General features: G+C 36.2%; 4 protein-coding genes across 13 annotated transcripts in view; 1 reads left to right on the forward strand and 3 right to left on the reverse strand.

Annotated features, from left to right (window-relative positions):
- The window catches only part of LOC114522471 (rho GTPase-activating protein 21-like), a 28,795-nt gene extending 27,181 nt beyond the window's left edge, over window positions 1–1,614 (reverse strand). Inside the window, exon 1 of one of the 3 annotated variants that reach the window (XM_028543177.1) lies at window positions 1,167–1,614. In XM_028543177.1, coding sequence (XP_028398978.1) covers window positions 1,167–1,184 — 18 coding nt within the window. In that variant the 5' untranslated portion in view covers window positions 1,185–1,614. Of the gene's footprint in view, window positions 1–397; window positions 524–622; window positions 726–1,166 lie in introns of those variants that run through there. The other 2 variants (XM_028543169.1, XM_028543160.1) reach the window with 2 other exon arrangements.
- A 15-nt stretch (window positions 1,615–1,629) lies between these two features.
- On the forward strand, window positions 1,630–3,682 carry LOC114522503. 6 transcript variants are annotated; one of them, XR_003686909.1, is made up of 6 exons: window positions 1,647–1,718; window positions 2,357–2,387; window positions 2,585–2,674; window positions 2,917–3,018; window positions 3,204–3,291; window positions 3,434–3,678. XR_003686909.1 is itself a non-coding variant. In XM_028543226.1 (6 exons), the coding sequence occupies exons 1-6, from the start codon at window positions 2,136–2,138 to the stop codon at window positions 3,437–3,439; spliced, it is 432 nt and encodes a 143-aa protein (XP_028399027.1). In that variant the 5' UTR covers window positions 1,713–2,135; the 3' UTR covers window positions 3,440–3,682. The 6 variants fall into 6 exon arrangements, 4 of the variants coding, with proteins under 4 accessions (XP_028399027.1, XP_028399001.1, XP_028399011.1 ...); XM_028543226.1 differs by having other exon boundaries at window positions 1,713–2,254; window positions 3,204–3,287; window positions 3,434–3,682; XM_028543200.1 differs by having other exon boundaries at window positions 1,718–2,254; window positions 3,434–3,681.
- Window positions 3,683–3,715: 33 nt separating this feature from the next.
- Window positions 3,716–5,321, reverse strand: LOC114522493 (enkurin-like). Its single transcript, XM_028543189.1, has 5 exons — window positions 5,088–5,321; window positions 4,800–4,869; window positions 4,602–4,677; window positions 4,093–4,459; window positions 3,716–3,971 (listed from the first exon to the last, which is right to left on the reverse strand). The coding sequence occupies exons 1-5, from the start codon at window positions 5,195–5,197 to the stop codon at window positions 3,785–3,787; spliced, it is 810 nt and encodes a 269-aa protein (XP_028398990.1). The 5' UTR covers window positions 5,198–5,321; the 3' UTR covers window positions 3,716–3,784.
- Window positions 5,322–5,601: 280 nt separating this feature from the next.
- LOC114525998 (splicing factor 3B subunit 1-like) lies at window positions 5,602–17,446 on the reverse strand. Of its 3 annotated transcripts, XM_028547515.1 has the most exons (31): window positions 17,372–17,446; window positions 17,219–17,289; window positions 16,389–16,447; window positions 16,230–16,275; window positions 16,035–16,127; window positions 15,852–15,966; window positions 13,727–13,815; window positions 13,555–13,633; window positions 13,351–13,430; window positions 12,976–13,237; window positions 11,886–12,170; window positions 11,692–11,816; window positions 11,351–11,449; window positions 11,161–11,256; window positions 10,914–11,015; window positions 10,694–10,795; window positions 10,376–10,453; window positions 10,190–10,276; window positions 9,958–10,040; window positions 9,624–9,811; window positions 9,325–9,470; window positions 9,060–9,206; window positions 8,694–8,945; window positions 8,262–8,540; window positions 8,005–8,097; window positions 7,820–7,905; window positions 7,471–7,656; window positions 6,953–7,225; window positions 6,644–6,860; window positions 6,466–6,540; window positions 5,602–6,143 (listed from the first exon to the last, which is right to left on the reverse strand). In XM_028547515.1, the coding sequence occupies exons 1-31, from the start codon at window positions 17,409–17,411 to the stop codon at window positions 6,060–6,062; spliced, it is 4,017 nt and encodes a 1,338-aa protein (XP_028403316.1). In that variant the 5' UTR covers window positions 17,412–17,446; the 3' UTR covers window positions 5,602–6,059. The 3 variants fall into 3 exon arrangements, with proteins under 3 accessions (XP_028403316.1, XP_028403385.1, XP_028403452.1); XM_028547584.1 differs by lacking the exons at window positions 15,852–15,966; window positions 16,035–16,127; window positions 16,230–16,275; ... (1 more) ...; window positions 17,219–17,289; window positions 17,372–17,446 and adding an exon at window positions 14,209–15,845 and having other exon boundaries at window positions 5,603–6,143; XM_028547651.1 differs by lacking the exons at window positions 15,852–15,966; window positions 16,035–16,127; window positions 16,230–16,275; ... (1 more) ...; window positions 17,219–17,289; window positions 17,372–17,446 and adding an exon at window positions 14,530–15,845 and having other exon boundaries at window positions 5,604–6,143.
- Window positions 17,447–21,658: the final 4,212 nt, after the last annotated feature.

Consider the following 21,658-nt stretch of genomic DNA (forward strand, 5'->3'; position numbering starts at 1 on the left):
TGACTTTTACATAGATATTCCTTGTCATCTCAATGATTGTAAACATCTCTCTTGAACCCAAGAAGAATAAGAACCCAAGCACAACTTCAATAGTTATTTTCGACAATGACAACAAAATGGAATTGAAATAACGGCATGAATTTTATGTCCCTTACCAGCCAGAAATTACAATATGTTTATATTTGGATTATGTCTAAATACTGCTCACTAGGTGCAGTGCTATATCCACTAAGAAGATCATTTTAAAAGCTAAGAACACATTCTGTATAACATCATTTCCAAGTGGTCAAGTCCTGAAATAACTGTGAGCATAACTCCATAAGATTGGTAGATAAGACTGAATGTGCCTTTGTACATGCATTATTTTATTGCATCAAAGGCTAATAGCATTCCTTACCCAATCCATACTTTGCCAAATTACTTTCAACAATTGGTTTTCAAAAGACCAACTAGATGCCATTGATCATCAAAATGTATAAGATGAAATCTTCATAATTCAATCCAGAAAAACAAAGATTTCAAGCAAAAATCAGGCTAAAGTATGGTCAACATGTTGTCAAGTAACTTAACCTACTGTTCACATTTTAGAGCATATGATTGGTTAAAGGAGGAATGAGCCTACCAAAATCAATATGATGAAACCATTTTGACATTCCATACTCAACAGGAGATTCATACCAAGTTATCACAAAATAATATCCAACATCCACGATTACTCAAAAATATTCACCTTCCTCACATTAACATTCTTTTTTTACTAATGTGTCCCAAGATATATTTGGCTAATGAGTGCTTTTAACAGCCTTAGGGTCCTTTAACTTGATTATGCATGATCATTAAAATGCATTCACAGTCCATTTATTGAAACTATTTGATACATTAGACTTCATTTGAAGAGCAGTGCATGCCTATAGTATTGAGTTCAGTGAGGAAAAACTAAATATAGTAGAATTATGAATTGGACAGATCTGAAAGCATATAAATGAAATATAATTGAGGAACGAACACTCTATATGCAGATTCTGTTGGATTAAATGAAGTCGGATGTTGTTTTTTTTCATTGTGTAAGAACATGTAATAAACTCATGCTGTGCACAATGAAAGCATGTGATGTAAGTTTATTATGAGCGAATACAAAACAAAAATAAACAGACATATTGGCTTACCCTATTAGTACTCGCCATGATATTCTCTCTTGAAATTGTAGTATTTGGTGTATTTTCGCAGTGTTTACCACAATTGCAAAGCCATTGTTACTTCAAAGCAAACTTGTCAGAAATATAATTTAATACTTGTAAACAATGTGTAAACTTGTTGTGTAAACAATGCTCGTTCATACGTTGTCCTTTCTTGTCCGAAGAGGTATTATGAATTGCTCCGACTGCAATAGTGAATGCTAGCTCGACCAGAACTAGACAAATCTTTGGTAATAACACTCACATATTATTAAAAGTTTCATGATAGTGTGTCGTTAATAGTCGACCATTACAATAACAGACGCGTCAATTGGATGCCATTTCAGACTGTAGCTTTGAATTTAAACAATACCAAGTGATAAACGTTCATTAAGCATTCATTTACAATCCAAAACGACTCAAACATCACTATTAAAATGGTCAGAACACTCAGAACTCGACATCCATAGTTGGTATACCCAGTACCTCACATTGTTCACATTTGTATTTTTACGATTTCGTCGCTGTCTTCAATTATACAATGTAAATCAGTTACTTTCATTTAAAGATTCCGTAAACCAAAATCACACCAAATATTCGGTGCACTTTATTTGTTAAACTCTAGTAAATATACAAAGTTCTTTTCATTCACTCACCATGACGCGCGACAGCATCTCCTGGGTATGAGGCGTTTGAAGCGAGGATTTCCCGGGAATGTTCATGGAAATAAATGAAAGAAATTAAAATATGTTGTTTTTGTTTTGTGATATAATTGTTTTATTTGTCTGGATAACCATTGTAACTCCTACTAAACACAGTGCAACAATCGCGTATGTATGAGATAAGGTGAAATTATAAATGAATTGTCGTATGATATGGGTGGAGTATGAATTTGTTGCAATAATAGGGAAAACAAATGGCTGACAACATTCTGCAAGTTGCAAAAGCTCTGTTGGAAGAATGTACTGTGTTCTGCCCTTGAAACACCTCTTCAATATACAAGCAACCAAAGTCTTGCTTATATATTTCAAAAAACAGTCCTTGTTATCCTATATCTCATCTAAAATTGAAGGCCTAAGGTTCATCTTAATATTACACTCTCCATCATAACTTAATTATCTAAAACTAAAAACACCATATTCTCTATTAATGACTTTGTTATAATTATGATCTCATTGTAGCATCCAACCCAATCAACTTTATTGTAACCTGGTAAGTCTAATTAATTAACAATGATTTGCCAAAGGTGATGTGAGTATTGCTAAAAAAAATGGGATGAAGGCAAAGTTATTAAGCAGAATTCTCTTCTCACAATAATTTCAAGCCAAATTTTATCACCAAATATAACCGATTGCCAATTATCACTATTCTGTTTTTTTAATTTGGTACATGCATTCATATATTGATAGAAACTGACCAGTGGTGAAAGTGCTCTCTATCATTTAACTAAGCTGCAAAGAAATACAGGATATGAGTTTCGTATATCTTACCCTGCAGTGGTAATAATAATGTAATTTTAGTTTCATCATATGTTATTGTTCCTTACTAATGATTTGATTACGTGGTTATAAAGTGGATAAGTTAAAATGTGGAGCATAGATATACATATCAACCAGAATATTCATAGAGAATTTAATTTCTTAATTTATACACAATGAATGCAGATGACACTGACACTTTTAAGCATGGAGGTTATAAGAAATTGCTTGAAATATACGAAAAATCCAAAATACTTTCTTAGACACCCACTGACTTTGTTATAAAAGACCTTAACATTACCGCAGCAACTGGAAGAAAATTATTAAGCATAGAAAAGTTTGTCTTCTGGACAGATATGCGAGAGGTAACTATAATACACCTAAAAGTATTTTATTCTCTATTTTTCAGATGACATTTTATGTTTTCATGCACAGTTGCAATATTTAATACGGGATTTATGCAAAATTTATTTAATACCTTGATCATCTTATTCATCTAACACAAACTATGCAGTAATTAATGCATTATTACTGCACAATCTATTTGCAGGATAGGCATGTTGAAGTAACAGCTATTCATACTGGCCGTGTTCCCAATAACTCAGACCTGAAAGACCTCACAGTCACATATGATGTAGGTAAGTGTACATATAGTTTATGTAAATGAACTCAGAATCATCTGAAGGTTATAGGCAGAATAAAACAGTTCACTGATTTGGTTGCATGCAATTTTTTTATCTCTTCCACTAATAGGCTACTCTAAATTAATTTTTATTTCAGTTGTAGAACAGTTGTATGCTGGAGTTCCAATGAGCGCTTGGAAATTAGTTTTATTCATCTCCGTCACCATGTTTATTGTTCTCAAATTCTGTCGTCAACCATTTATCAATTACATCAATAGTGATGATGAAAAACTAGAATAATCTTATCTCTGAATCACTTCATTTCTGTTACCAACGATTGAAGATAAGGGGGTAATATACAAATCTCTGAACGGAGACAATGAAGACAATAATTTAGCACTTTTGGAAAATAGAATTTATTTATATATATACAATTTTTTGTATTCAAAGTGAATGACAATCTATTACTAAAATAATATCCATATTTGTTTGCTTTGTTTTTATCCAGTTAAGATGCAATATATATGACTTTATGTTTCTCCATCGTCTCAATATCTCTTTCCAATTGTTTCATTTGAGCTTCAAGACTTTCTTTTCTTGCTTTCTTTGGTGCTGTATCTGTGACAACCGATAGTCCTTGGTATTGATGATGTAGCTCTTCCCAGTTTGTTTTCAATCCATCAATTATAGATTCCCTAAAAATATAATCAATATAAAATGAGTGATATCAAATGGTTGACTGTGACAAGCCTAGATTGTACCAGAGTACAATATTCTATTGACTACCAAGCATCTAAATTAAAAAATTTAACCCACCTTTCATTTTCAGATAATTGTTTCATAGCTCCTTGTCTAAATCTCTCTCTAATATATGTGTCATATTCAATCTGGGCTTGTTCGATTTCTTTTTTCCTTTTTTCTAGATACTCTGGTGTCTTGCCAAAATCTTTCTTGTTTCTGTATTTTGGAGTCAGTCCTGAGGGTTCCAGCTGATGTGTTGCTCCCATCTTTGTATCAGCGTATTTCTTTTCTGGCTTTTTAGGTATAGACATGATATTCTCAACAGCATTTGTAGTTACAAAATTCTTGTTTGATTTAACCGCCATGATTGATGGTTTTTCCGTATGTTTTGGCACTGCTGGTTTTCTGCTGTCTGCATCAGGATATCGGAATTGAGATTTTCCTGAAATAAGAATTATAAAAAATTAAAGATTTCCTGTATGAAATGTTTCCTGTAAAAAAATGTTTCAAGTTGAGGAAAAATGTCTTGCAATAAATGTAACTAATGAAAAATAAACCATTTTCATCTAATGCACTTTCATTACCTTCTGGTATAATTTTATCCTTGGAATGCTTTTCCAGAAATTCTTTAGGTTTTGAAAGTTGAACCTTGGCTGGACCCTGCAAGAAAAAAAAAAAAAATGCATGTTAAAATGAATAAAATGTATCATTGTTACTTTATTGATCGATGAGGATTCGATCATTCAAGGCCCACAGTCTAGCAAGTGTGAAGTGTCACATACCATAGTCTTTGCATTAGTTTTGTTATTCTTTATATCATAGCGGACAGTTTGAGCAAACTTTGACTTGTACCTATTGAAGTAGAGACAAATATTAAAACACGAATAGACTGAATAGGGAAGCTATAGGACTGACAAAGCTTTTTTCGATTTAAAGCTTTAAAGTATATCAAAACAGGCCAAGCACAATACGTTTAAACGTGTTTTGTGGGCATCGTTAAAAGAGAAACGAAAAATAACGAGTTATTTCAATAAGCGCAAAACCTATTCGACAATGATGAAAATTCAAACCTTGGTGGCTTTGCTTCGGTCGGTGGGATTGTTGGAATAAGATTGTAAATGCTTTCTTCTTGTTGATGATTTCTTGCTCCATAATATCCCATTGCTAACGCGGTAGACATTGTTGGATAAAAATGTACTATAGAACTTCTTCAGACATAAAAATCAATTCGTAACTTGTTGTTGCTGTATAAACGTGTAAACTGGTCAACGTTCAAAGCGTCTTCCTTTATATAGAAACACCAGATGACCTCCTGATAACACAGCCAAATAAAGTTACCAAGCAACAATTCCCTGGAAACGCGATGTTTTTAGTTGCTTGGTAACAGCGATCTTTCTCAGTCACTGATCTACATTACAACTGGATGTTATGGAAAAAGGGGGGGGGGAAAGTGGGCTTTTAAAATCATGCTTGTACTGTGTTAGAAATAGACTTTGTTTGTTAATTTTATTACTGTATCCTGAGGCAGCCAGCAGAAAGTAAAAAGATATACAACAGTAGGAATTAAAAGCGAATTTTTCATTCTATGGATCAAAACTATGGATACAACTTTCAAGAACATACGGATATACTATGCAAATATTACACGGAAACACCTGTCTGGATTATAACCTGCAGTATAAGCACATCGCGAAATAGGAAAAATTTGTATAAAATGATACTGAAGTTACGTCCACGTCAAAGGGAGCATCCATTGCACGTTAAGACGTTAAAATATAGTTATCTTGAGCAACAACATGCTAGGAACAAACCTACATTTCAATATTACCAATATTTTCACACAGTGTCATGTATGTAGTGCACTTGTCCACTTAAATTCTTATAAATGAACACAAGAAATTTTAGACTACTCTACATGTGAACACTGCAAGAACATCGGGTTTTAAAATCTTAGTTTATTAAAAATTGCTCCCTTTCATGGATTACATGCAACTTTGATCTTGGCAATATCATTTACTTTTTACATTGTTTCTTTGATGCATCTATAAGAAGTACATTAATTCTCCTCTTGCGAACGTATGTTTGTCGTCATCAGCGACAGTAGGGTAACCAGCAACAAGAGAATCCTGCAAAACACAACATGTTTGAATTAAGGCTTAGCGTGAAATGACTTTGAGGTACTGAAATGAATAATTAACATCACCCGTAGTCAAACTATCAAGCATTGATTAAAGATTTAAGCCTATTGTAACAGGATTTTCTGAATTATAACTTGATGTATTTCGTATAGCTCTGACGTCTGGAAATTTGCACAAAAACCTGGCGTGGCAAACATAAGAATTCTTAGCTAAGAAGACGACTAAGAACTATCATGCACACTAAAAAACCTGCTGTGGTGAACACCTGTCCTCGTATGTGACAGGCTTATACTGTACATATATGCGTTACCTGGGCACCAATATAGAGTGTGTTGTAGATCTTCCAGTAGACATCACGAACTTTACGAGCGGGATGAAAAAGACCCTTAATTGACACGAAAATATTGTTAGCAAAATTGTACATTCCGTATGTTCGCCTGAGGCAATACTTCAATATTTTTAATGTAATAATAGACAGGAGAGCTCACCTGCAGTGTATATTGCAGTACTTTCGGGGCACCTAGTGCCACCCTCATTCCTTCAATTGCTTCAGTCACAGCGTTTATAACATGAGGCGATGTTTCAAAGATATTTGGCCAAACATAATTTAGCAAGTGAGCAAGCGCATCTTCACAACCAAACCCAAAAACTCCCAATGACATATGTTTGATTGCTGAACAGGCTGTTTGTCTGTGTACCAAGTCTCTGTTTAATTAAAATACGCATCACCATTAAAATTACTGCGATATGAACAGTGAAAGGAAAGGGATATGCAAAAAAGGCATAACTAAACATACCTATCCATTAACGCATCTTCCAAAAGTGGCGTAACAGCATAGATATAATCTTTCCCCATCTCACCAATGTATTCAAACAGGAACGACAATGATTTAAGGACACCATTTTGAACATTCAATTCAGGCACTCTGTATTCATTCATCAACGCAGGTAACACAGTGAACGGTGAACATGTTTCAGCAACAATAGCAATGGCAACTGTGGTACAAACACGATTTTGACGTTCTTGCACTTTCAGGTTATTTAATAATGTGGCCAATACATCTTGAGGTCTAAAATAGAGCGTTATATAAATCAGTAAAACAGATGGTTTTGTAATTATTTTCGTAGTAAAGAATAAATATTTTGTTTGCTGCACTGAAACTCAGGAGGAGTATCGTCAAGGTAATCATGCGGCAATTCACCATACAGTGTCGGTTAACGACTTTTATAGTACAGGTGAATTGGATCGTATAAACAACCCTCAATTCAACAATTAATAGTTCCATTTTGCCTGATTAAAATATATCAAAATTACCCAATAGCCTTGGCAATGTATCCAAACGTGTTCACAGCAGCTCGACGAATTGCCTTTTTATGCGCTTTCAATAATTCCAGCAGCTCAAAACAGATCCTCATCCATTCTCTTGCACTGACGTGTTCTGCTCCTCGATCAGCAATACGACCAACCAAATCGATGCAATTCTCTTGAACTTTTTCATGTCTACATAAATATAAGCGCATTCAGGAATTTGGTACGTTTTTGTTAGAATTTAATCGAACAACTAAAGTGATTTAAATATTGCAGCCCACAAACACTGTAAGGACATGACAATTTATTCAAAATGTTTTGTATACTGTATATGTTGAAAAAAATGGAGATGTACCTGTTTTTCAATATAGGAGTTAATCTTGGCAATAAATCCTTGATTGGTGGTTGCATCTTATTCATGCCAATAACGTTCACAATCGCCTATATTATAACATACAGATATTATCTAATAACTTTTCAATTACTAACAGGGATAGAACAGAATAAGTCGAAAGATATGGTCAAGATTATTCAACCAACCTTGATAGCGCCAAGTATGCTTCCTAAGACTTCAGGATACTCCTCACCAAGGTACTCGTATAATACAACACCCAAATGGCCCAATAATTTCTCCTGTAAACACGAAATTTTAAATGATTTTATGTAAGTAATTGGGAAACAGGTTCAATTCGACCAATTACAATTCTTTCATAAAAAAAGACGCCATCGTAAAATAGCAACGCATTACAATTTACGGCAAAAAATTATTCTTTTTAATATACCAAAGATGATCTTACCTCACCACACGTCATCATGACTTGTGCAATACGTGATATGAGATCCGCGGCTTGTTGACGAACTTTTGCGGACTTGTTATTCAGACGCCATAACACTGTACCACAAATCTGGGGAAGATAAGCTTTGACACGTTTACCCAAAGCGTTTACAACAGTTCCAAATCCGTTCAACATGACAATATCCTCCTGAGTCTGTTCTTGAAACGCGTACAGAATACCATCAATCAACTGTTCTTCCAGACGAGAATCAATATCTGATGCACCGAGATTACCCATGATCTAGAAATGCAAAGAAAAATCAGCCTCGTTTTCTTAGTAGACATTGCTTAGGTTTGCAATCATTCTTCTGCATATTTAACACATTGACATAAATACAACTGATATCCTGAGGATTTTATAACATAAAGTGTTTCACAAAATTATAATAAATACCTTTTCGATGGTCTCCATGACCATTTTTCTGTATTGTTCATTTTCATCCTTCAAATCATCAACAACTCTGCCAATAATATCTGAAGCACCAACTTTGTTTGCCAGCTCTACCGTTGTGTCCACCAATTGTTTGTAATTCCGTCGATCTAAAGCCATACGATGTTGCCAGAAATGTTTGAAGAATTCCGGTAAAATTTCGTCCTTGATGTACTGTGGTTCAACACCATCCGTTGCACAACATTGCTTCACTACCTAATTACAAAGACAATCATATGGTATAACATTTGACATTTTTAAAGCAGGTGTATACATTGGTTAGAGTTCCTATAAAACCCGGTATGTAATTTTTCGAAACAAGTATTTTACCTTCAATACAATTTTCTTCATTTCTTCATCAGGAGACTGGAACTCTCGAATCAAAATCAACATTACTTCTCTGGTATAGTAGTTTGCATATTCTGCGTCCATCAGCGGTATAAGATAACCAATGGCCTTAAGGAAAGCAGCCAAACCCTGGGAGAGAGTGAACAGGTGTCAGAGGAACTGCACGGAAATAGATGATGCATGAATAGAGACATGATATGAATGATAAACATCAAAGCACAAACTAGAGAATTAAGGCTGAGCTTACCTTTCCTCTGTGCTGTCTAATACCTTTCCATAAAGGTTTGAGGACGCTGTCAAATGACTCGATACCGTATGGTGTTGCTGCTTCAGCCAAAGCGGCCAAAGCAAGAGCTGTAATTGTTCGCACTTTCTGTTGTTCATCGACGAGTCCTAACAACGAAAATATTGTTGAATTCATTAGCTTTTAAAACATTGCAAGAAAACTATGCAGGCAGAAGTATTTACTGCATTTAGCATCCGCATAACTACGTTGACACCCTGTGGACCAGAGTTTTGAACGCACGTGTCAAACACCGCACTTACCATGTTCGATAATCTCAACAAGACTACGTAGATGAGGAAGTATGGCACAACCCATCAATATAGCAATTTGCTGAACGATCTTAATACCAGTATGACGTGCCTGCCATGATTTCTTGCTACGACAGACGGCCTTAAGGAATGGCAGTAAAGACGGAATGCCCAAGGCTGAAGCTACCACGGCGAAAGCTCTAAAATCGAAAACATACGTTGCAACATGATCGGCTTTCTCCTACAGGAATTATGAGCCTTGGTGCAATGTTGGTACACCATTTCAGTTGCAGATAAAATGCACAAGGAGGTTTAACACGATGCTTCAGAATTCACGTAAACATACCTGGCTGTTGTATTACGAACGTATTCATCAATGTTATCAATATCAGGTCTCATTGTTGAAATCATAGTCGCCAAACCTGCTGCCTAAAAAATCGTAAAAGGATATCTTGAAAATACTTATAGCAATGAATGACACAGTACACGTATCACTGATATGATTATCGAATATTATCGTGGAATAGAATCTTGGAGTTTAATTTGATTTGTTTTAAAATACGGCAATACCCGCTTACCTTCGCCAAGTTTGAAATGATTTCCCGCCCTTCCACTCGGGCGTAGTAATCTTCATCAATAAGTAAAGGTTCGATTACGACGAGAATCTTAAAATAAATACCAAGAAAATAATCGTTTATTTCCATGAAATTCTTTAGATATAGCAGACAATAAGGGTCAGAAAATAAAAAATCGTAGTTCTCTACCTTGTGTACAAAAGGTCGAACCAAGTCATCCAGTTTATAAAGAATGCGATCAATAACTTTAACCAATAAATGACGTTCCTGGAATTGTTACACAAATATTTCATTCAACCAGAAGGTTAATAAACCGACATGATCTTCTCAAAGAAAAAGTGAGTCTGAGACGGGTTGTACGAACTCTCGACAACCTCTTAATTCTAACATTACTCGACTGTAATTTCCCTTCGCAGTAATTCTCGTTACTCTACTCATAGACCTTTGTATTGACAACTGATCCCCCCCCCCCAACAACGAGTCCAAATCTTAAAACTATATCTTTACCTGATCTTCTAAAGTTGGTGACATCAACAAAGGTAGAATCTGATTAAACAATGGACCAGCCCCAAATTCACGAGCTTTGTCAGTCACTTGTCTTAAAGCAGCCTAAACACATTACAAGAAAGGAAGATATTAATGGTACAATTCGAGCCACCTTTTCGGTTACGGTTTTTACATGGTATTAATTTTCCCCTTAAACTTGTGTTTGTGACTTTACGCTTACCTTCCTCATAGGAGGCGTCCCATTCTTAATTTTCAGTAGCAATTTCATGATCTTTCTTTCCTTCTGTTCTTCAGCACTCAACGTACTTTCGTCAACATCAACCTACAACACACCACATGTTCCCACAATGTTAGATTATCTAGAATTATAAATTGCACCTGAAATTTCAACGTTATTTTTATTCCGAGATCATTTTCCCGTATACGAATCGTGAATGGGACATACAGTAAGTGAAAAACAGGCTTACCAAAAGTTTGTCAAAATACTGAACGTCGTCTGGTTTAAGATAAGGAAGATTTCCAGGAGGTTGATCTTCCACAAGTTTGGCATTTCTGTCCTCCGTCTACAATAACAAACAAACAATCAAACAAACAAGAGTTAGGTATATATACAATAATGTTGTTAATATCCTAATAAAAATATTTTAAGATTCATACTTGCATAGTAAAACCGCTGAAACCCATCGGCGTGGGCGTCGCAGTTAGTTTACGTGACGGAGTACGGAGAGGTTGATATCCAGGCGGTGGATCCAATACCTGATGAATGAAATATATTTAGTTTGAAAACATACAAAATATTTAGAAAACCCTCCAAGTACCGTAACCCATTCAAAACTCTTATATAGTATGGAATAACTAATTCATAGAGAATAAATAACACACTGATAACAGAACACTAATCAACTCTAAGCAAAGTCAAACGCGACAGAATCACATCCGACAAAAGCGATCGGGTAAGCGTGTCTACGCATACATGTAGTGAAGAAGCATCCTGATACCTTGTATCCTTCCTTAGGCATAATAGCGTCTAATTCATCATCTGTCAATGGTCTGTTCCTTTCATCAATCTCTCTTTCCCATCTGAATGCTTGCCTCTGGTCAGGGGTCATTGGAATCATTTGACCTAAAATAAGAACAGGTTTTCACTGTGTTCAAGAAGTATATCTTTCTAGTAAAGTCTAAAGAACAGTACCTGGTGTTGGTGTGGACATTTGCATGGCTTTTGTTCCTGCAGGTGTAACTCCACTAGTACCAATCATAGGTGTCCCCCCACCCATCTGGGTTGATGGTGTTTCGTCCCATCTTGATCGTCTTTTACTCCCAGGAGTAGGTGTTGCCCCTGGTGTTTGTGCGCCGGTGCGATCTGTTCTTGGTGTCTCTGCCCAGCCTGGTGTAGATTGGCCAGGTGTTGTATGCCCAGGAGTACCACGGTCTGTCTTTGGTGTTTCATCCCATCTATTACGACGTGTTGATAAACCTGTTCACAATGAAGAAGAGGAGAGGACTGATAAAATATATTGCCATTCACATATAAAAATTCCGTACAGTGAAACCTTGGTGTTGGCCAGACAGTAATTCAATTGAGGTGTCGGCTCCAAGAGCTAACTGCAGCTATTAAAATTTGCAACGTAAGTAAAAGCAACCTCTCTATCGTGTTGAGAATAATTGTAAATTCATAACTCAGTAGTATGCAAGGTGTTGCCATCAGATTACTAAAGATAAACAGTATCATTGTGACGGGCGAAAGACACGTGTTTCTCATCGTCAGTCCACAACAGAGATCTCAAGATCTGTCGTTAAAATTAAAACTAAAGATGAGTTTTACTCTCCATCTGATATTACAGCAAAACCTTATTATCTCAAAAGGAATTACCAAGATTTACAGATGTTAACAACCCTGGTTTAATATGTCACTGTTTCTTCACTCAGAAACTATCTTTGCTATCATCACTTGGCATTTCCACCGTACACGTCATTCTGACATTATACAACGTAAATTAACGGATTTCTGCTTTTGCAACTACACCATAACGTCAGGTTATATTTCATATCTTAGGGCTGTTTACACGAACCCGGTGTCAGCCGAGATTCAAAGAAGCCTGAGATGATTTGGAGGTATTAAATAAAGTATTTTTGAAACCAAACAAGCACATGTTACTGTTATGACTGACTACAGACAGGATCATGTTAATATATATATTCATTTCAATACCTCAAAGTCATTTCACGCGTCGTTAAATCTCAGCTAAGAAGAAATCATGTAAACAGCCCCCTATTCATACCTGGTGTTGAATGTCCAGGAGTCATACTACCAGGTGTTGCTGAGCCAGGAGTGGCGTGACTTGGCGTGGCTTCCCACATTCGTGCACTAGGTGTAGCACCCGGAGTCTCGGAACCTTTATGTGGCGTTGTACTCCCCCCTGGTGTCTCACTTCCTTTGGCACGCCCGGGTGTTTCATCCCATCGTGTGCCCCCACCCGGTGTTTCACCACCCTTAGGTCGACCCGGAGTTTCATCCCACCGACTGGCAGACGGTGTCGCTACCTAAAGAAACGACGACGATATTCGTAATTACTGAAGTCATTGAAAAAAAAGAGAGAAGCAGTCGTGTCGAGAATGATTCATAGATCCAACTATAGTATTACATAATACATTACCTCGCTCTGATCCCAAGTTTTCTTCTTTGTTGCTGGAGGATCATCACCACCTTGTTGATCCCAACGACGTCTTTTCTTCTCTAAAACAAAGTTTGCAAGATTGAGATAACTACTGAAAAGCATCACAAAAGAGTGTAAAGAGCGCAGTGCTCTGATAACTAAAGTTCATTACGTGCGAACGAGAAAATGAAATGGTCAACTTACCGGCAGCTGGTTTTGGTTGAGGTTGAACTTGAAGTTCTCCAGATTTAGCCTTCTCCATAATTTCTTTCCTGGTTTCAACCTAATAAAAAAGGATAAAAAATCAGGTGAATTTTATCTTAAAATCATTCGCGCGACGTCTCTCCTAAGACGGACCATCTACAGTAAAATTTACCTCCTCTTTTCTTAATCGTTGATCCATTAAGATCTCTGCATAGCTTCTTCCTAACCTCTGAGACGGGTCTGGTGTCTTTAGACTCATAGCTACGGAGAAAAAAAAGCAGAATAAGTTCTGCTTGTTAGTAAAATCAAAATAATGAAAGTACGTAACTTATCTTACTACCATTTTAAATTATAATAATTTCTTGAGATTTTGACACGCAAGAATACTTGAAGTGTGGCAGGTAAATACAACGAGGGATATCTTGGCAGAGTGGGAGAATAAGCAACAAAATACAAGATATGATGTCGGAGATACACATGTACACCATTGCAGGTTTAAGTGGCTGGCTGCGCCGACATTTCAAATTCGTAAGAATAAAGTACATTTCTTTGTAAGATATGGAAATAAATAAGATCGCCCGACATCGTGTGTCCTGTTTTTATTGCTTATCCTAACTGGCTTGGTCGTTCATTGATTGTAACAAACCATCTTACCATAAAAACACACTCTACACAAGACACCAGAAATTAGTATATTTAACAGCGACGAGGGGGGGGGGCAGTGGGGACACATCATTGAGGTTTGGACAATGTAAAATTTGCACCAAAATCTTATGATTCCGACAACTTTCCAAAAATTCATACGTAAACATGTATCTTCATGTTAATATCGTTAAGTTCCATTTTTCCCAAAACTCGAAGTTGTTAGATTCTGAGTACAAAGGTTTTTACAATGTCCTGCTAAGAGTAATTTCAACACAAGTATTGCTAATTCATAAATGGAGACAACATTGGTATTTCGCTGCTAACACGAACCCAGCAGAGCAGAGTTACTTGATGAGACTTGAAGAGCTCCACAGCCATTCCACGTCCATGTTAATCAACTAGTGAGAAGATTTCTAATAAATTATCATTTACATATCAGTCTACCAGTAACTGGGGAAGGAATATCTCCCTTTCTGGCAAATTTTGTTTGCAAACAAATTTTTCTCCCTCGAGACACATTTTCAAACTTCCTAACAAACAATTTACACATTCTTTTATAAGTTATTAAACATATTCTTTAAACCAAAATGTTTGTGCATAGACTTTGCAGCATTTTCAATATATTCTGCTGCAGCAACAATGTGCCTATTGCATGTTTAAACAAAACTTTTTCCACCAATAGATAATAATATAATTTGACAAATCCTAATTGGGTATGGATTTTAAAAATAAACCATTTGTTTTCAAGTATGGTATACAAAAGCTTTGGATTTGAAATATGCAAACTATGGATTAGAAGAAAGGATTGAGCTCTGTAAAATCTCTAAATATAATTAAAATGGCTTTGTGTGAAACCCCTAACAGAAGACATTATAAAATTATTGTTCGCAGGCTGTGGAATCATTGAAGAGCTGTTTAAAGAGAGTTTTCTCATCACATAGTTTGCCAAGTTGTTGGAAGATCCAGGTTCTTTCTTTATCGCAAAGCAACCTACCTTACCATAAGCACTACATAGAAGAAAAAGGTCTGGTAAATGAGTACTTTGCTTAAAAATTTATACAAATTTATCAGTAGAGTTCATGTGATGTTTTGTCTGTTTTGATCAGGTAAGTATTTAATAGCTAGCTAGATTTTAAATGCATTCACATTAAAATATAGAATAATCTGGCATAGATTTTGCAATAGATTTGTAAAGTGCTTGCCAAATTTTAACCATATTTCTTCCTCCCTTGGTCTGTATGTTGGTAATGTATATGTCAATGATACAACAAAATAGAATGTACATAAAGTATTAAACCATGGTTAGAAACACAAGCAAGAAACCTTTTTAGACAAGCACATTTCTCTCTATTTGTGTTAGTTTGGCTTAGTCAGCCATGGGATTGAAGAAAACATTAAACAAACACTTTGATTTTGATTGAACTTTTAAATTTCTCAGCACTGTTTAAACACTGATGCTTGACTGGGCTTAACAGACTGTCTCATTTTACCACCATTCAAACAATGGCAAAATAAACAAGCTGGTCCGCATAAATATTTTAAAACTGACTTTCCAAATATATGGACACAAATGGATAAAACCTGCACCAACTATTTGCCTTCTTGCTAATGAATACAACCATTCATATTTAGCCTACACAATCTTCACCTACCATCAGCAAATGGATCATTTCTTTCTGGAGAAATTATCATCTTTCTTCTTCTGGCTCTGTATTCATCTTCTTTTTCAGCAATTGTTGGTTGTTTGTGTTCAGCAAATGCATTGTACTAAAGAAAACATTTGATAAGTTAGTTGCTAAATTGATTGATAAATGTTTTGTAAAAAATGTGCATACCTGTTCTCCTTGAGGAATATCGTTAAGTAAAGAAACAGGAGCTGTGTATGTGGCTCTTTTCGTCTGGCTAAGGGCAGAATAATCATCTTCATCCTGTCAAATAAAAAATCCATAATATGGTGAGCCAACTACAAATCTCAATAATCATATTCATTTAACAGAACAAACAACTTCACGTAAGTTTGAAGATTTTACCTCCTCTGCTTCATTGGTTGGAATCGATACTTCATAACCTTCAAACCTACATTTATGAAGAACACATTGTTTAATCTCTATAATTAGAGTAGTAGGTAATAGGTAAGGAATTTGAGCCCTGGTTGCCAGACAGACCAGGCCATTAAATTTCATACTCACTTGCTTTTACTTGAACCATAAATATCTGTATCAAAATAACCTTGAGATGTTAGACCAACCTGCAAAAAAAGATAGATTATATTTATCAGGTCCCAAAGTGGATACCTGTATGTAGCATTTTGAATACATAATTGTAAAAGTATGCATTTAGGTAATTTTTTGACACAGGATAAATATAAATAGTGTTGTTTACGTACTATGAAGTCAATAGAGGCTAAATGCATGTTTTTGCAGCTAGTTTCTGCATGAAGTGTGGTAAAAAACTACATAAAACTTCTTTGGCCTTCATCAAAAGAGTTGAATGAGAATGATCAGGAGCATTAGTCAGACTTACTCTCCTGACAAAGTAGCGTGTTTTGAAAAAAGCCATCGAAGTATACAACCCATTGGCATAGGGGTCAATATGGAAAGAATTGATTGCACAATTATGCATTACACATTTTCAGACAGGCATAGGTGGTCATTAACTTTCATTGTGGAGGCATCAGGAAATACAAAGATTTCTCAACATCACACCTTAGAGACTTTGTGAGAGTAAAATTATATGCTTATTTCTACTTTCATGAAGATAGATTATCCAGATATTTTAAAATTGTTGTTCATTTTGTCTAAAAACTAAATATACATTTCCAGTTGAAAAGTCTTCCAGAGTACACCATCAAATTATGCACATGCCTTCTTCCATTTTACAGGTGAAAAATACTCAATGGAGAAATAACCATTATGATTTTAAATGCTGCTGTTTAATGAATAACTCTTTCAGCTTTTGTGACCAAAATATAAAATGTTATTGAAAGTAATCTAACGTAATCAACGTTCCACGTTCTTACCAAGTCAGTGTCGTCCGTTGGTACTTTCCCAGCCTTTTTATCCACAATATCTTGAGCTTGTCTCTCGATCTCTATTGAGAAATAAAATAGTTTACAATTTACGTTTTACAATTAGATTGGAAAAAGAATAAGTGACAAAAACATGATAAAAACCTTCACGAGTAAGCGCTGGTCTCGCAAAAGACGTCGCCATGATTGGAAAAAATTAATAATAGCAAAGAATCAAGAACGTTTGAAATACCCGGATGAAGTCCTTTACGCATGCGTAGCATACGCCACAGCGGGCCCAAGACTCAGTCTGGTCAATCGTTATTGAAAAATAATCCAGGCTGCTACCTCAGTGGCTAATACGCGTAGGGGGTTTTATTGCTTCTTGTAAGGGGTACGGGATACCGGAAAACAGGTATTTTGTAGGGGAACGTAGGGCGAGATTACCCTGGATACGAGGTTGCGTAGAAAAATGCGTAGGGCGACCCGACCATGGTCGAATACACCATTTTCCGGCAGACTCGACCATGGTCGTATTTGCTATTTTCCGGCGAATATGACCATGGTCGTATATTTGCCATTTTCCGGCGAATATATGACCATGGTCGTATATTTGCCATTTTCCGGCGAATATGATCACCATGGTCGTATTTGCCATTTTCCGGCGAACTCGACCATGGTCGTATTTGCCATTTTCCGGCGAATATATGACCATGGTCTTATTTGCCATTTTCCGGCGAATATGACCATGGTCGTATTTGCCATTTTCCGGCGAACTCGACCATGGTCGTATTTGCCATTTTCCGGCGAACTCGACCATGGTCGTATTTGCCATTTTCCGGCGAACTCCACCATGGTCGTATTTGCCATTTTCCGGCGAACTCTGCCATGGTCGTATTTGCCATTTTCCGGCGAACTCGACCATGGTCGTATTTGCTATTTTCCAGCGAACTCGACCATGGTCGAATACGCCATTTTCCGCCGGACTCGACCATGCTCGAATACGCCATTTTCCGGCGGACTGTGGAATTTGTGGTCGAATACGCCATTTTCCGGAAGACTCGACCATGGTCGAATACGACATTTTCCGGAAGACTCGACCATGGTCGAATATACCATATTCAGATATATTCGATACTTTCCGGTATTCTCGACCATCGTCGAATATACCATTTTTCGGTACTGTACTCGACCATGGTCAAATATATTGAACTACTTTGTCAAAAATAATTGAACTACTTGGAAGTAGTAAACTGGAGATAATCAGTTAATTCTTTTGGAAACAGCGATTTATGTCTGGTCCAACTGTTCACGTACAACCACATTTACAGTAGAAGAGTCAGAGAAAGAAATGGTAGAATTAACGTTCTTATTCTTCAGTTATGCTAGGCCCTTATTTAAGTGAAGCATAATTCCCACCGCCAGAATTAGTATCTGATACACACTGTATATGAACGTTGCATGGTGGATATTTCAGTAGTGAGTTTGCAGAGCATCTTGGATTCGTTGAAAAACAAGCATGCTGTTAAGTGACGTAAATCTTAGAGACAGATGTGAGTATAACCACAACTGAATAGCACAGTATAATAACGTGGAGTTTTCCTATTCAAAATGGATAATTTGATATAACTCATCTAATCTGCGTGGTGCCTTTTCTTCATGCATGCAGCATGTCAGACTAAAGATCTTTAGTCCTTACTTAACAATGCAGTCATGCATGCTGTGACGACTGACGAACACAGTAAACTGCTTACATTATTATGCAGCAGTTCTTCTGTTGTTTTCTCGCGCAATTAAGAGTCCAGCTTCCGCCGTTTTTGACCTTCAATTCATGTATACGTGTCCATTCGTGTCAATAAACATCGTCTGTTTAGAAACTTTCAGCAAAAACAAGAAATGGAAGACAGCGTAATGGAAGCATGTCGAGAAAAACTGTGCCTATCGAGACATTGTGCGTATTCGTTGTTTTGCGATGAAGAGAATCCAGTAAGCCAATTAACATGATTATGTCATCCGTCTTCTCCGCAGGCTGAATGGTATTTTTTAAACTCAAACAAGCTACGTGCGAAGATTTTGGAACTAGTAACAATATCACTGACAGACGAAAATTTTTAAAATTGTTTCTAGGTCGAGAGGACAATTAAGCGTGATTTCTTGAAGGTTTTTTTTTGTTAATTCTGGCGAGGCAAACATAGTGAACTTAATCGTCTTCAAACACGAAGCCCTTGAAAATCAAACACGATTTAGCAAACCGAAGTAAAGGTAATGTTACACGAAACAACTTTCAACATCAACTCGCAACGCGACAATAAGCAAAAATCTAAACAATGTTGTGTGTGGGATAAAAACAGTTCATAAACTTTCAACTTGTTTCCAAAACAATTTCTGTGTTACAAACTAGCTCATACATATCACATTCAACGCGTAAACCTTTTTCAAAACATTGTTGCGTTGCGAGTTGATGTTGAAAGTTGTTTCATGTAACATTACCTTAATTTGTGAAGCTATGGATACCAAACAACTTAGTTCATTAAGAAATCGTCCAGATTCCAGAATGTCATAACAGGCTCAGCCTCAGATTTGCCGCCGTTTTGAGATATAAGGCAAAATGATGAGTGTAAAAATAAAGCATGTACTGTACATTTACAAATGTGTGACAAATTCATTCTTTTTCTAATGTAAATCTCAAAACCTGCAAGGCACGCGAAAGCACGAGGGAACTGGGCTATATGCTTGCGCCTGCATGGTGCGATCTTGATGATTTATAAGTTCTGGATATAAATGATATCTTATTGCAGCCTATCGAGAGCGCGCAGAACTTGATAAATGGGTTGCAAAATGCCGTGAATCATGTCGGTAAATGAATCATGGTGTGCAAACAATGGCATCATGGTTTGCTCGTGAAGTTCAGCGCTGTTTAACGACCACCATGAAAATTCTTTCACGGTAGTTCAGACGAATTGAAAAGTTGGTGACCTGCGGAGAAAATATGTTTTCACCCAAACCGAAGTTCCGGATTATAAAATTAACAGTATTCAACTTCTTGTCTGGAGGTAAATACTCCTCATTTAATGAGCCAGCCACACTACAGAACCTTCTTATTAAAAACATCAGTGTATAGTTAGTGTTTATGTTGCAACCGGGAACGGAAATCTTCCCGCTGTAACATTTGAGGGCATTTGGTTTATTGGCCATGATTATTGTAAACAGACAACTTATAGTGTAGTTCAATATACTCATTGACTTCCGAACAAGGAGATTTTGGCTATTTTTACAGCTATTTTTAGGAGATTACCAAGAAACGATCTCTTTCTTTTGGCCATGATACTTTATCCATGCTGACACTGCATAATATCTAAGCTGAAAGGTTCGCTAACTTAAATAAATTCGCAAAACATTTCTGTCAATGCTAGCTGAATTTTCAAAAGTTCAGTATTCGTTATGATCTCGGGAATTCGTCTGGTTTCATGCGAATACTTGTTGATATGGCTGAGATTACGTAATCTTGAAGAATACATAAGATTAATTGATTTTAAAACTAAAAGATGATGACCATTTTACTACTTGCACGCGAAATCTTGGAGGAGTCTCTTATATATATATATATATGACTGCATGGTACCATAGACAAAGAAGCATACCATGGTCTATATCAATCGGAAAGACACAAAGGAGAAAATCATTAGTGACGCATTCATTTTTAATTTCTCTCAAAAAAAACTGCATGGTAAGAGTCTTCAATGACAAATATAATATTGGAATTTGGACTCAAAGACGCCGCTCTAGAGTGCAGTGAAGTGAATGCATAGTGGAGCATACAAGTTTAACAGACGAGGTTGCAATGATAGTCAAGTGTCTATGGCCATGGTCTTGAAACAAATTAAGTTAATTTTCTTGCGTGGGTTAAGTCACTTCACAAGGATAAAAAACGTAAACAAAGACGCTCCTACAGAATTTCTTCGAGATTTTTCCTGGTAATTCAAATACTCGCTATTTAACCATGCATACATGTAAAACTAAGTGTTCTACAACATTTGTATATTGACTGATGTCGTTGTACGTATGACGAAGTATTTTATCATACTGGCCGAACAAGTACTCTAAAACAAAACCACAAGGTTTATATTAATTTAATGATGTATGACAATGATCTGCTTTGCGATTCTGAGTTTGTATATTGATGCTGCGTTGCTATAGACAAAAGTAGGCGTAACATTTTCACTAACGAAGACTAACTCCTTAATCTTTATAATGAACAATCTTTGCCCAACTCTTAGCTCCTCTCAAAAGACATCACTTCATTTCTAGCTACTTCGCGTTTGAATTTTGGTTTTTGATTTGCATCAGGGACAAGTTTCATTAACATCAGGTGCAAATTATATGACGTGACAATATGAAACTTATTTATTTACTAAACAATGCACGGTTGCCCTTCAAATAAATCACACACAA

Source organism: Dendronephthya gigantea, unplaced genomic scaffold (assembly GCF_004324835.1).
Source record: "Dendronephthya gigantea isolate DGI-Jeju-01 unplaced genomic scaffold, DenGig_1.0 000000F, whole genome shotgun sequence".
Lineage (NCBI taxonomy): Eukaryota > Metazoa > Cnidaria > Anthozoa > Malacalcyonacea > Nephtheidae > Dendronephthya > Dendronephthya gigantea.

Excerpts from the sequence above, each read along its gene's own strand:
- LOC114522503 (XM_028543200.1), top strand. The coding sequence starts at position 2,136 with ATGTACTGTGTTCTGCCCTTGAAACACCTCTTCAATATACAAGCAACC. Across the intron at positions 2,255-2,356 it reads TCTAAAATTGAAGGCCTAAG|CATCCAACCCAATCAACTTT; the intron begins GTTCATCTTAAT and ends ATCTCATTGTAG. Across the intron at positions 2,388-2,584 it reads ATCAACTTTATTGTAACCTG|AAACTGACCAGTGGTGAAAG; the intron begins GTAAGTCTAATT and ends ATATATTGATAG.
- LOC114522493 (XM_028543189.1), bottom strand. The coding sequence starts at position 5,197 with ATGTCTACCGCGTTAGCAATGGGATATTATGGAGCAAGAAATCATCAA. Across the intron at positions 4,678-4,799 it reads AAACTAATGCAAAGACTATG|GGTCCAGCCAAGGTTCAACT; the intron begins GTATGTGACACT and ends TTTTTCTTGCAG. Across the intron at positions 4,460-4,601 it reads GGATAAAATTATACCAGAAG|GAAAATCTCAATTCCGATAT; the intron begins GTAATGAAAGTG and ends TTCTTATTTCAG.
- LOC114525998 (XM_028547515.1), bottom strand. The coding sequence starts at position 17,411 with ATGGCGACGTCTTTTGCGAGACCAGCGCTTACTCGTGAAG. Across the intron at positions 11,016-11,160 it reads AGTATTTTGACAAACTTTTG|GTTGATGTTGACGAAAGTAC; the intron begins GTAAGCCTGTTT and ends GGTGTGTTGTAG. Across the intron at positions 7,226-7,470 it reads TACATTGCCAAGGCTATTGG|ACCTCAAGATGTATTGGCCA; the intron begins GTAATTTTGATA and ends GCTCTATTTTAG.